General features: G+C 34.0%; 1 protein-coding gene across 3 annotated transcripts in view; it reads left to right on the forward strand.

The window, feature by feature from the left end:
• C4H9orf85 (chromosome 4 C9orf85 homolog) overlaps nucleotides 1-12,137 on the forward strand; it is a 55,608-nt gene that overhangs the window by 24,771 nt on the left and 18,700 nt on the right. For 2 of the 3 annotated variants that reach the window (XM_006209364.4, XM_072959589.1), the window contains exon 2: nucleotides 6,012-6,118. In XM_006209364.4, coding sequence (XP_006209426.2) covers nucleotides 6,012-6,118 — 107 coding nt within the window. Of the gene's footprint in view, nucleotides 1-2,046; nucleotides 2,325-6,011; nucleotides 6,119-12,137 lie in introns of all 3 variants that reach the window. The other variant, XM_072959590.1, reaches the window with a different exon arrangement.

The raw sequence follows: 12,137 nt of genomic DNA on the forward strand, positions 1-12,137 counted from the left end.
CTACCAGTGTGTTGTACCATGTACAAAAATGAACTCAAAATAGATCATAAACTAAAGTATAGCGTAAAATTACTGAACTTCAGAAGAAAAACAGGTGAAAACCATGATTCTTCAGACTTCTTAGATTTGACACTAAAATCATGGTCCATAAAAATAATTGGAAAATTGTTCTTCATTGAAATTTAAAAGGTTTTCTCTTAGAAATAATATCTTTAAGATAATCAAAATGAAAGTACAGATTAGGAGAATGTATTAGGAGAATTTACAAAGCACATATCAACAAAAGCCAGGTATCTAGAATATATACAGAACCCTCACATCTCAATAATGAGGAAACAAACAATACAATAAAAAAGGGGGGTGGTGTAATAATTTGAACAGACACTTCATTAAAGAAAATACACGATAGCATAGAAGCAAATGAAAAGATGTTCAACATTATTAGTTATTAAGGAGATGTTAATTAAAACCATAATGAGATAACTCTACATACATATTCAGATGGCTTAAATAAAAATTTACAACTTCAAACACTGGAAAGGATTTGGAAAAACTGGATCTTCATACATGGCTAGTGGAAATGTGAAATGGTACAGCCACTTTGAAAAACTTAGTTTTTTTTATACAATTAAGCATAAAATTATCTACACCCAACAGTGCCATTCTTAAATATTAAATCAAGAGAAATAAAAACTTGTCTACACAGAAACTTGTATGTAAATATTTATTAGCGCCCCATACTAGAAACGACTCAATGTTCTTCAAATGGTGAATGAATAATCTTACAGCACGTGTATACAGTGGAATACTATTCAACAGTAAAAAAAAAAAAAAGGAGTGAACTTTTCAAATAGCTATATATACTTGATCATTTCATTTATATGACATTCTGGAAAAGACAACACTATAGGAGCAAATGAAAAAATTAGTGTTGCCTGGGGAGTGGTAGAGGGAATTGCAAACAAAGAGGCATGAGGGAACCCTTTAGAGTGATGGAAATGTTTTATGTTTAGGTTGTCAGATTCATAGAATGATACACCTAAAATGGGTGAATTTTACTGTATATGTATTGTATCTCAAAATTGACTTAAGCTAGCAACCTTTTTTAAAAAATGTTTAATTAATGTAGAAAGATTGATAGAGTTAGCATTTAAAATGATTGATTCAAAGGACCTTGCATGGATGCTAAAACCATGAAACAAGAATGTTATTGTGTAATAGTATATTGACATGACCCCCATACATTATTGCAAATCTTTATAATTCGAAGAGATCTGGGCAGTCATTACCTTAATCAAATGATCAGTCAAATTTCTCATCAGTGACTAGGTAAGAACTGGACACTTTGTGTTTCCTGACTTGGAGTAACATGGGGTACACAGCAGCAGCACAAATGAACTCTTCTTGTTAAAACAAAACAAAACAAAAACTCAAACTTGGATCTAATCAAGCCTTTAAACCTAACTTCCACTTTATGGGACTACAGAAAATAAAGCAATGAGTTAAATTACACCATGAGAAAACAACCTGACAAATCCAGAATGTGGTATATTCTCAAAGACAACTTCCTTGGTATTTCATAAAACATCAGTGTAATAGAATATAAAAGAGGGAGACCCTTCTAGATTAAAAGAGAGATAACAAACTGAACTTGAATACTGATTTAGGAGAGTGAAGGAGCAGTTGAGGACATTTAAATGTATACTAGCTACATTCAATGATCTTAGAGAGTTATTTTTCTTTTTTCTGAGGTGTAGTAATGGTATTGTGGTTAAGTAGGAGAAAGTTTATTTCTAGGATATATATGATTGGGAGGTGAAGTGTCTTCATGTCTGCAACGTATTTTAAGTGTGTACACATAAAAAGCAAATAGGTAAAATGGAAATGTTAACAGTTGTCTCTAGATAGTGTATATGGCTATGCATTAGTATTATTGTTTTATTTTTTCTGCATGTTCGAATTTTTCATAATAGAGGTGAATGTTTTTAGAACTCAGTTAAGAGAAAGTATTTATTGAAGATGGCCTTATGCAATGCATTTCTATAGATCCTGTGAATATCAGTCATCTGTACCTACATAGCATGCCTGAGAATAACTTTTTTACGACACTGTTTGGCATTATGTAACACCCAGCTACTTTGAGAACTAGAGTAGAAAACAACTCTGTGAAAGGCTTTGTACTATAAGGCTGTTTTTGAGAGCATTGCTTACTGTATCGTCTGGTGCCCTTTCTGGGAAGAATGAAACTTTGGTTTTCAATAACAAGAATAGTTGTTCTGCTTCTAAGAAACCGGCGTTTTGGCGTGTTACAGACATTGAATCAGGTAGGCAAGCAGAGCTTATATTTTATTGGCTGCTAGAAAACTCACATGTCACTTGTGGCTAACTCTAGCAAGTGCACTTCCCAGCTGCGCTGCTGACTGCTTTGTAATTTTCCCTACCAACCCTCATTTTTCCCTCAATCTGATTTCTTCATCTATTTCTCAGTTGTATTTATTTGTAAGGTACTTTATGCCCAACAATGTTCTGGTCATATTAAAAGGATTTAAAATAATACAGTTTATGATTGTATTAAAGTTTATGATTGTATTAAAGATTGAAAGTCACAATCTAAAAGACAGATTTTTCACATTATTTTTATTAGTCATATAAGTTCTTGTTCCTAAACTCAGATCCTTTATCCTCTAACCAAATTTAGAATAAAAGAGTGTTACTAGAGAATTTTAACATACATACTTTTAACTATAATTAAAATACAAAGATTCTATTTTCTAAAATGACATCGTTGCAGCTGTATTTGCAGCAAATACCTTATTTTGGTGTAATGCAGGGGAAAGAACAAGGCCAGTCTACGGAAATGGAAATAGAAATTCAGCAGTGGTTAGAATTGGCATTTTCCTTGAGAATTTTATTTTTTAATTCCTCTGGTTTTTTTTTTTTTCCAGTTAATGAAGGGAAGAAACATATGTCATTGTTTTACCTTTAGCATTTCTGAAAGAATTATGGTATAGAAAAAATCCTAATGAAAGATGGTATTAGTTGCTCTTGAATGAAATTCAAATTCTTTTTCCCTCACAATAGTATCTTCCTTCTGTTAAATGATACTTTATTTTTTTTTATAAAATATTTTTCAGCATCAGCATGTTGATACAGATGTTATATTTACAATTTGTTCTTGCTACTTTCTTGGGATTGAAGTCCTCATTCAGTTTCTTTTGGGGATTGCTGTATTATATTACCAAAGACTCATTGTCTGACAACAGAATGTTTTAAAGCAGGGATAACAACACTTACTATAAAATATGTTGTATGAATTAATGTTGGCTAAGACAGTTTTTATGACTTTATGTGTATATTAAGTAGGAGTCTCTTTTGATACACCTTAATCTTATTCTAATATTTCAAAGAAAGTATTTAGAGGGGAGGGTATAACCCAGTGGTGGACCACATTCTTAGCATTCAGGAGGTCCTGGGTTCAATCTCCAGTACCTCTATTAAATAAACAAACAAATCTAATTACCTCCCCCCAACCCCACACAAAATACTAAAAGAGAAGAAAAAAAAGTATTCATTGATAAATAAGATTTCCTTTTTTTAGCGAAGATTCTTAAAGTCCAATGAAATCTTCCACTGATGATTTTTTTCCTCTAAGATCTAAAAAATAGCTTGTTAACCTTAATGATCTTTAAAGGCTTTTGTACGTACAAAACTAAGTTTTGATTTTATATTCAAACATGCTTAACCTTAATAACCTATTTTCTTCTACCATGAGGGGCATGCTAAAATTAATTGCCAAAACAGGGTTAGTTGTAAATATAGGTGTCAGGTGAGATTGCTGTCTCCTTTGCCCCAGGCAGAATGATTCCTAGAACTTGGGTTTAGCTTTCATTGTTCACATGTCTGGAATTTGCTTTTTCTAGTTTGCCAAAATACTGTAAAATAAGATACACAATTTTCTTTTTGCAATTATTTTTTAGTGAAAGTACTATTCATTCTCATTCTTACTCTCATGCATTTCTTAACACATGAAAATCAAGTTTAATTTTGTAGTAGTGCCTGCTAGTCATGTGAATACTGTACAACATCTCCATTTATACTGCTTCACACATCACTCACAGGACAAGTCCCCACAAAGACCTGTTTTGTTCCACTGTTGATCCACCCTAAAGAAACCAGTTTCTAAACTATGCACAGCTTTGTAAATCAAGATGAACTGGTCAGAAATTGGATTCAGAAACAAACAAGAAACCAAATAGTGCTTCCTAGTTAACAAGCAGAGTGTGTTATATATAATAAAATTGTAGATAGTGAAATGTTCTGCTTTCTAAGAATATTCTAATTAGAAAATTTATATCGCATTCATTTTATAATCATAGATCAAGTCATTAGCTTGTTTCTATTACTGTTATAGTTTTGAAAATTAAAGCAATGCTTTTAGTAAGATATTCTAGGCAGCAGAGGTCAGTGAGAACAAAAGATGAAATGTGAACTTTAGTTCTGGGTATTTCTTAGCAAGCCCTGTATGTGATAACTAAGTGCCAATGTTAAGAGTGATAATGCCAATGATAAGAAGAGGAGTTTGGTATTAGGCACAGATTTCCTTCTTTCTGGCTGCAGTCAGCAAACCACAGAAAGGAGGAAACATAGTGGCATGCAGAATTTACTTTTCAGAGGCTCTCCATCTAGGTCAGGAAAAAAAGAATACCCATACACAATTCATAAGTAACAGAATATGTTTTTCACTACAGAGTTCAATTCAAACATAATGTATTCACAGCTTAATCTATGGTTTTTGATAATACCCTTGAAATATTTTCCCTTTGAATAAATATTTTGTCATTACTTTACCTTCTTGTTTAGAACTTGAAAGAATATCAAGCACTGTTCAGAAGTTTTGTTTTCTTTCAGATGATCTCTAAACATTGTGCTTTCAACTCAGTATCAAATACCTTCCAAAGAATCTGCGTCTTTTGGGGTGCTTTTTTTTTTTCTCTTCTCTTGAGAAATTAAAAAAGGAAACAAAAGAAGCAAAGAAAACTTAAAATGTCCATTACTCATTATTGCAACAATAGGCAAAGACCAGGCTTCCACAACCAAAATAAGTTAGAGAATTCTCAGCGTCCTGGGTGAAAATACATACTCTAGGTCCTGAGTCAAATGAATATGTTATAAAATATAAAGCTATTGTGAGAACACATGACATATCTAAACATTTCCCTTCCTCCTTATTTCCCAACACATTTGGGGAAGAAAATTATAATATAAATGTTATTTTCCCCCCTCACAAAGCTCTTTTTCCACCACAGCACATGCACATACGTATTTTCTGTTTTGAAGAAACCAGGTGAACTTTTCTAAAATATTTTTCATTACATGAGAATACAAAAGGATTAAGTTAAATAATTAAATGCCTTCTTGCTTCCAGCTGCTTCTCCATGGCTCTCCTTTCTCAAGTTTCTGTTTCTGCTCTCCCCTGCAGACTGACAATTCAGGACTACCTAATTTCTCAGCTTAATTTCTCATTTCTCAGTGGTAAGATTTAAATTGTCAGAACAGTAGTCTTAAAATTTGAACTAGATTTTCTTCTCTTACACTTTTATTGCATCCAGTAAAATGCATGTATCTTAACTATACAGTTTGAGTTGTAACACGTGCATCAGAATCAACCCAGAACCTTGTGCATGATAAGCGTGTGTTCTACCACTGAGTTGTACACCCCTCCCAACCAACCCCCCTCACTCCCCCTGCCACACACAGTAGAAGACTTTCTTAAAATACCCCTGCCAGGAAATTTAAGTTTCCTAGATGATTCTGAACTACTCCCAGTTAAGAATCTTTGCCTTTATAAAGAACCAAATTGGTAACGTACAAAAAGTAAGTACATAGTATATCGTAAAATGTTATACAGATTAAAGTTAGGTTACTATTTTGAAAAAACTTAAGCGTCTCCTTTTGGGGTTTGTAATGCTGACTCACAAGAGAAATTCTCCATTTGTTTTTCTGTTTTTTAGAAAATTAATGCAAAACTTCATGATGGAGTATGTCAGCGCTGTAAAGAAATTCTTGAATGGCGTGTAAAATACGGCAAATACAAACCATTGTCAAAGCCTAAGAAGTGGTAAGTTAAGTTTCTTATTACCTTACCCATAATATCAGTATCATAGCTTACTACTTCATTCCCTGATCTGTAAAATTGTGTCCAGATAAATACTAAGGTAAATAGAGAAAAAAATTCCATCCTTCCACAAAGAATAGAATTTCATCTTCTATGCTAAATCCTGGTTTGTGAAGGCAAATAGATTGAAATGGTGAGTTCATCATTCCCTTCTCCATTCTTCCATAAATAAATAATGCACCATTTTTGTAGCATCTTGTTCATAAAACAAGATCAGAGTTAAGGCAGAGAAGGGAAATTTTGTTTTGCAAAATTCTATCTTCCACCGATGAGGGAACGTATTTACTATGTATTATTTTTACCAAAGAGGTCTTAAAAAGGGTTACCTTTTAACTTGACCCATGAAGATTACTAAAATGGCTTAGTTTGAGTATCATAAATGAATCACTAGAGCGATAATTTGTAATTTCATTCTTTTGAAGTTTTGGGTCTACATGGAAAGATAGTGGACTTTGTTTCTCATCCCTGTGTCCCTTACCCTTCTATAATTTTGGGATTCTGTTGTATCGGCCTTACATACTTTGTGGTGCTGCTCCCTTACATCCTTTGCTTCAGCTGGCTGAGGACCATATTGGAGGGTAATTGCTGCCTAAAAGAGAAAAGTAATTATTTTAAATAAAAATTAGCATTAATATGCGTGATATGTTTTTACAATTATGAGTTTTAATTTGGTAGACTATATAGAAGCTCTTTAGAATACGTTTGTTTGTTGTTGCTTTATTTTCCTTTTAGCTGTTCAGTAGTGGTATCTCCCTTAAATGTATTCTCTCTTCATTTATGGGAGGAACTTTTAATTAAAGTTTGGATAATCCATCTAAATAATAAATATAATATAACCCTTGCTGTTTCTCATAACTGAAAAATTGTTAGCCTTTTTGTGGATCTTTAACTCAAGCTATGTAGTAATTTGTTTACTTGAGAATATTTAACAACTTTGAATGTTTTAATTTGGGCATTTTATTTTGCCAAAAATGTTTCTTTTTAATATTGAAAGTTTAAAAACCTCTGGTAAAGATAGAACTTCAGCCTTTTAGAAATTTTTTGTTTTGCTCTTTCAGAACAAATTTTTAGTAATTATTATATATCTAGTTGACCCCCTTCTAAATAGCTGTGAAAGTTTCTCCTTTCAGTCTTTTCTTTATGTTCTCTAGCATTTCCTACCCCTCCCCCCCAAAAAACCACTTTTAAACAAAATTTTAGTTTTATGCTCACTGGCCCAAATTAGCAGTGGGGAAATTTGGCAACTGTTTACACTATCCTTGCTAGATTTCCATGAATGAAATAACTGTATTCTCTACCATAGAAATTAAATGCTGGTTGCACTATAAATCATGTAATTTTAGTTAATAGGCCTAGTGTAAGGTTTGTAGTTTTCTGAATATTTTCAACAAGTATTTCTTCTTATAAAGGTACTTGGAGATTTCATCACCAATCTCCATTTTTCTCTTGGTAGTGCTATTTCCTAAAAGAATTTGAAGTATAGGTAATAAGTATTTACCTAGTCGTAGTTTTAAAGGATTCATGTTATAGGAAAGAAAATCACTTAAAAACCTTTGTGCCTTATCCATTATCTACATTTTAATCTCTTACCTTTAATGTGTTCTGCATTTTATATCCTATATATTGATTGTGCCAGTATAGAAAAGATTATATCAATTTTTATGAATTTTCCAGATGCTATGATTTGCTACAGAATTTCTGAACTTACTTTGGATAGCTCTTGGATTTTCATTATTTTTCTGTATTACTTGTGGTCTTAATATTTTTAAGGCTCCAGAAGAATTTATATTCTGTAAATCCTAGAGGAACAAATATTTTATGCAGAGAGAAATAAAGACTCAGTTAAAAACAAGAATAAAAGGAAACAGTGTTAGTAGCAAATGTTATGTTTAGTTCCAGAAAACTTATAACAGTCTTTAAGAATGGTTGCATGTGAAAATGATCATCAATGGATGCTATGAAAGGCCATTGGAGAACAAAAACAAATAAACAAAAAGAATGGTTGCATGTGGATACATGGACCCAAATAACAGCAACTCTGTCCTGTCTTAGAGTCATTGAAATCTGTGGTGTCAGGGAAGCTCATGGTGATGTTGCCAGTAGCCAGGTAGTGCAGTGACCCAGAGGCTTTTGAGCTGAGAGCTAGAGAGGCCCTCAGGAACTACTGTTCCTTATCGCCCTTAGGCAGGTGAGGTTAGCCAGAGAACAGCTCCCACTGAATGCAAAATGAGGGAAATATAATATTGTACAAATACCAAAATACAGGTAACAAGACATTAGAGCCTAAAGGAAGACCTCTAGGAATAAAAAAGCCCAAGCAAACGCAAAACAAATGATACCTCATGAGAGACTAAGAAACTAGTTAAAACAAAGTCTGAACTAGGAGGTCAACTTTGCCTGGTGTAGAACATCATGAATTTCAGATTGCATTAGAATTTTAGATTACATTAAGCATTTTAGAAAGCCTAGCTTTCAAACCCGAAACCAGGATTGAGAGTGTTGTAGAAAGTATAACTCAACTATATACACTTTGCTGTCTCTGCATATTAAAACTTGACCAATATTGTTAGGAATTTAAATCCATACATAAAAGATGTTTAAAGTATCATAACTTGTTTTAAAATTTCAAATGTTTTGTTCAAGCTAATCATGTATAAATTAAATTTATCCTCTGTTAGGATTCATATAAGAAGTTTACTTTGACACTAGATGCGTCTTTTGTGTAAAGATTCATTTTCCAGAACCCTGAATATTGCCTTTGGTTAAAATGTTGAGCATTGTTTCACTTGTCTAGCTGTCTCATGCCACAAATTATGTAACCAAATGAGGTACATAAAAAAAAGTTCAGCAGAACATAAAATGTAGGAGGAGGAGGGGCTGCTTATAAGTGACATTTCTTTTGTAATGAAGTAATATTCTGAATATTGGGAAAATTAAAGCCTTTTCTCCCATTTGTTCGGCATCTGAATCACCAAAACCCACACACATTTAGCAAATTTCCGTTGTCCATGGGATCTGATACCAAATGTTAGATCAAAAAAAATGAGTTAGAGATCTAAACTCTTCAAAGTTGTTTGTTTCAACCAAGGGAGGCAAAATTTGTACTGTGTTTGTCTCTGGCAGACAATATTTAGTGTTTCTCTTTTTCCTTTTTCAAGGAGGTGATATGCTGCAGGATTTTTGTAAATGTGTTCTTTATGATAATTTCTCCCGATTACTGAAAACTCTGGACCATCCCCAGCGACTTTTTAGAAAAGAATAGATGTCCTAACTTGACTTGGTAGAGAGGAGAGTTGAAAACTATCTGCTAGAGAGGGATGAGATGATGGCTCTGAGGGGGAAGGGGATGAAATGCCTGTCACCTGTTAGTGATGTGTGAACCATGCGATGCCAATATACTACCTTTGATGTGATAAAGTAATTTCAAATATCATTGCATACTCAAAGCTTTAGGTCTTGATAGAAATATAGTGAAAGGCTCATACATATAACACTTAGCTTTTTACAGCTTCTCTTCTCTGTAAAAGCACTAAGATGAGCTGCCGTCCTTGTTACATACTCTACCACTTAATCAGAGGTCAGCGTAGTCTACCAAGATTCCCCATCCATTTTGGCTCGTATCTTTTGGTTTTGAGGCAAGCAACTGCTACTCCCTGCTGGAGGGTTGTGTGCTATGATCGACATCTCCCTTGATGCCTGAATGGCATAAGCATTATTAAGATTACTAATAGATGTAAGAATTGTGGTTCAGGACAAGTCTAAATCTTTTTGATTAAAACCTCATTTTTCACATTTCTTATTTTTTAAAAGGAAACCCAAAGATAAGTTAAAACCATTCATTACCATTCCTGGTCAGTTCCCAAGTCATTCGTGAACACTGTAAATAATTTTGGGGGTAAAGCTGAAAATTATTAGAAAAACAAGAAATCTTTAAAATATAGAATGACTTATATAGCTCTTAAAGAAGAAAGGAATCTTTTTATTTTTCACTTAAAACTCATTTATAGATATTTATATTATTTTCCGGGTACTAGAAATACAGATAGAAGACTGTCTCGTTCCTCAAGCAAGACAGGAAATTAAATAGGCTTTTTTTTTTTTTCAAATTCTGGGCTCAGAGGGATTAAATGTCTTACCCAAGATAAGAAAGTAAAGCAGATGGAGTTAAGATTCAAATGCTAATTGTCCTGTTCCAAAGCCTTGTTTTCCAGTTCTCCCACAGTGTTTTGTCAGTATCTTAAAGTTAGGCATTCAAAAAGTCCTTTTTCCCCTCTTCACCTGAGCCTTTTACTATATTAATCTTTAGAGAAGTCATCTATCTTATTTATGGAAGTTGTCTACAGCTATAGCCCGCTTTCCTTTTTTTTAAATACATTCATCTAGACAAATTTTACTTTTCAGCCCTAAAATGCCTAAGCTGTTACCTAGAAACTTTTACGCCTTGTGTTTCAGGTAACCAAGCAACCTCTTTCTCCTGTTAATTTAGAAGTATGGCAGTCAAATCCCACATTTGTGTTAGAATCTCTGGCATTTTTTTCCCTCTTCCTACACATAAAAAGTATCATCAATAGTATAGTGTTATCTCATGTTTAACACTACCATAGTATTAGAAGAGAAAGGAGAGCCTAGTATAAAATAGCAACAGGCCTGGGGTCTGAGAGGGGAGGATTTTGCCTCCCATGGGGACATTTGGCAATGTCTGGAGACATTTTTGATCGCTGTGACTAGAGGATCTGGAGACGTTTTTGATTGTCATGACTAGAGAATGTGGGAGAGATGCTACTGCCATATAGTAAGTAGAGGCCAGGTGTAGGCTAAACATCCTAGAGTGCACAGGGCGCCCCTACAACAAAGACATATCCAGCCCAACATGTCAATAGTGTCTTGGTTGAGAAACCCTGGTACATACATAATAGATGGATACTCACTGGGTCAAGCCACTGAAACTTCATATGTGTCTTAGGTCAGTGGTTTTCAAACTTTTCAGCTATACAATTTTTGAATAAAACAAAGCTTATCCAGGAGTCCATTGAATACTACAGGCCAAAATGGAACTGCCCTGAACGGAGACAAGGGAGGCCAGACCTTAAACGTGGTAAGAAGAATGTTGATTGAAAGTAGATTTCATCCTAAAAATATTTCAAGTGAAGAGAGGAAGAACTGGTGTAATATGCCTTGGAACCACATTGCTCCAGGGGTGTCTGGCCAAACAGTTTCATGACATCTGGGTACTTTGTGCCTAAAACACTATTTGCTTTTCATTAAACAAAGTCACTCCCCCTGGTCCTCACATCCAGGTGTGGACTTCTTAATCATTTTAAAATTTGTAATAGCTTAATTTTTATTTCCACTGACTGCCCCATTGCAGCCCTTATCTCTTCATACTTCATTGCATTAAATAAATAATTCTCCTCTGTCTCACCACTACTCAAATACCTCCCTTGATCCAGATGAAAAAGGTAGTGTTTTTAAAAATGTTTCAAGGGCTCTTGTGGGGAAGAGTTGGGTCTCCAGCAGCAGGAAGCTTAGTGGAGCTTTGTCCCCACAGAAATTTAACTTTTATATGTTTACTATAGTGTCCTGGGGCAGTGGAAGAGGGAGATCCTCTAAAATGGGAGAAAACAAAGAGTAATACTTTTGGAGAGAAAATGAGGTGTTGCCAGCAGGTCTTCCTGTAGCTTGCCTCTCTAGCTATATGCTTGCTCCGTCTTATACTACAAAGTTTTTTCTGACCAAATTAGCCAAACTAAATCCTTCAAGATAATCTTTTATTGATCAACTGTGTTCTTTTTTAAAAAAAATCTATTTGTTTATTTTTGTTGTGGTGGTAAAATACACGACATAAAATTTGCCATCTCAGCCATTTTAAAGTGTGCAGTTCTGATGTAGTCACATGTACAGCAGATCTCCAGAACTTTTTCATCTCCCACATTTGAAGCTCTATAACTGTTAAACAACAGCT

Source organism: Vicugna pacos, chromosome 4 (assembly GCF_048564905.1).
Source record: "Vicugna pacos chromosome 4, VicPac4, whole genome shotgun sequence".
Taxonomy (NCBI): domain Eukaryota; kingdom Metazoa; phylum Chordata; class Mammalia; order Artiodactyla; family Camelidae; genus Vicugna; species Vicugna pacos.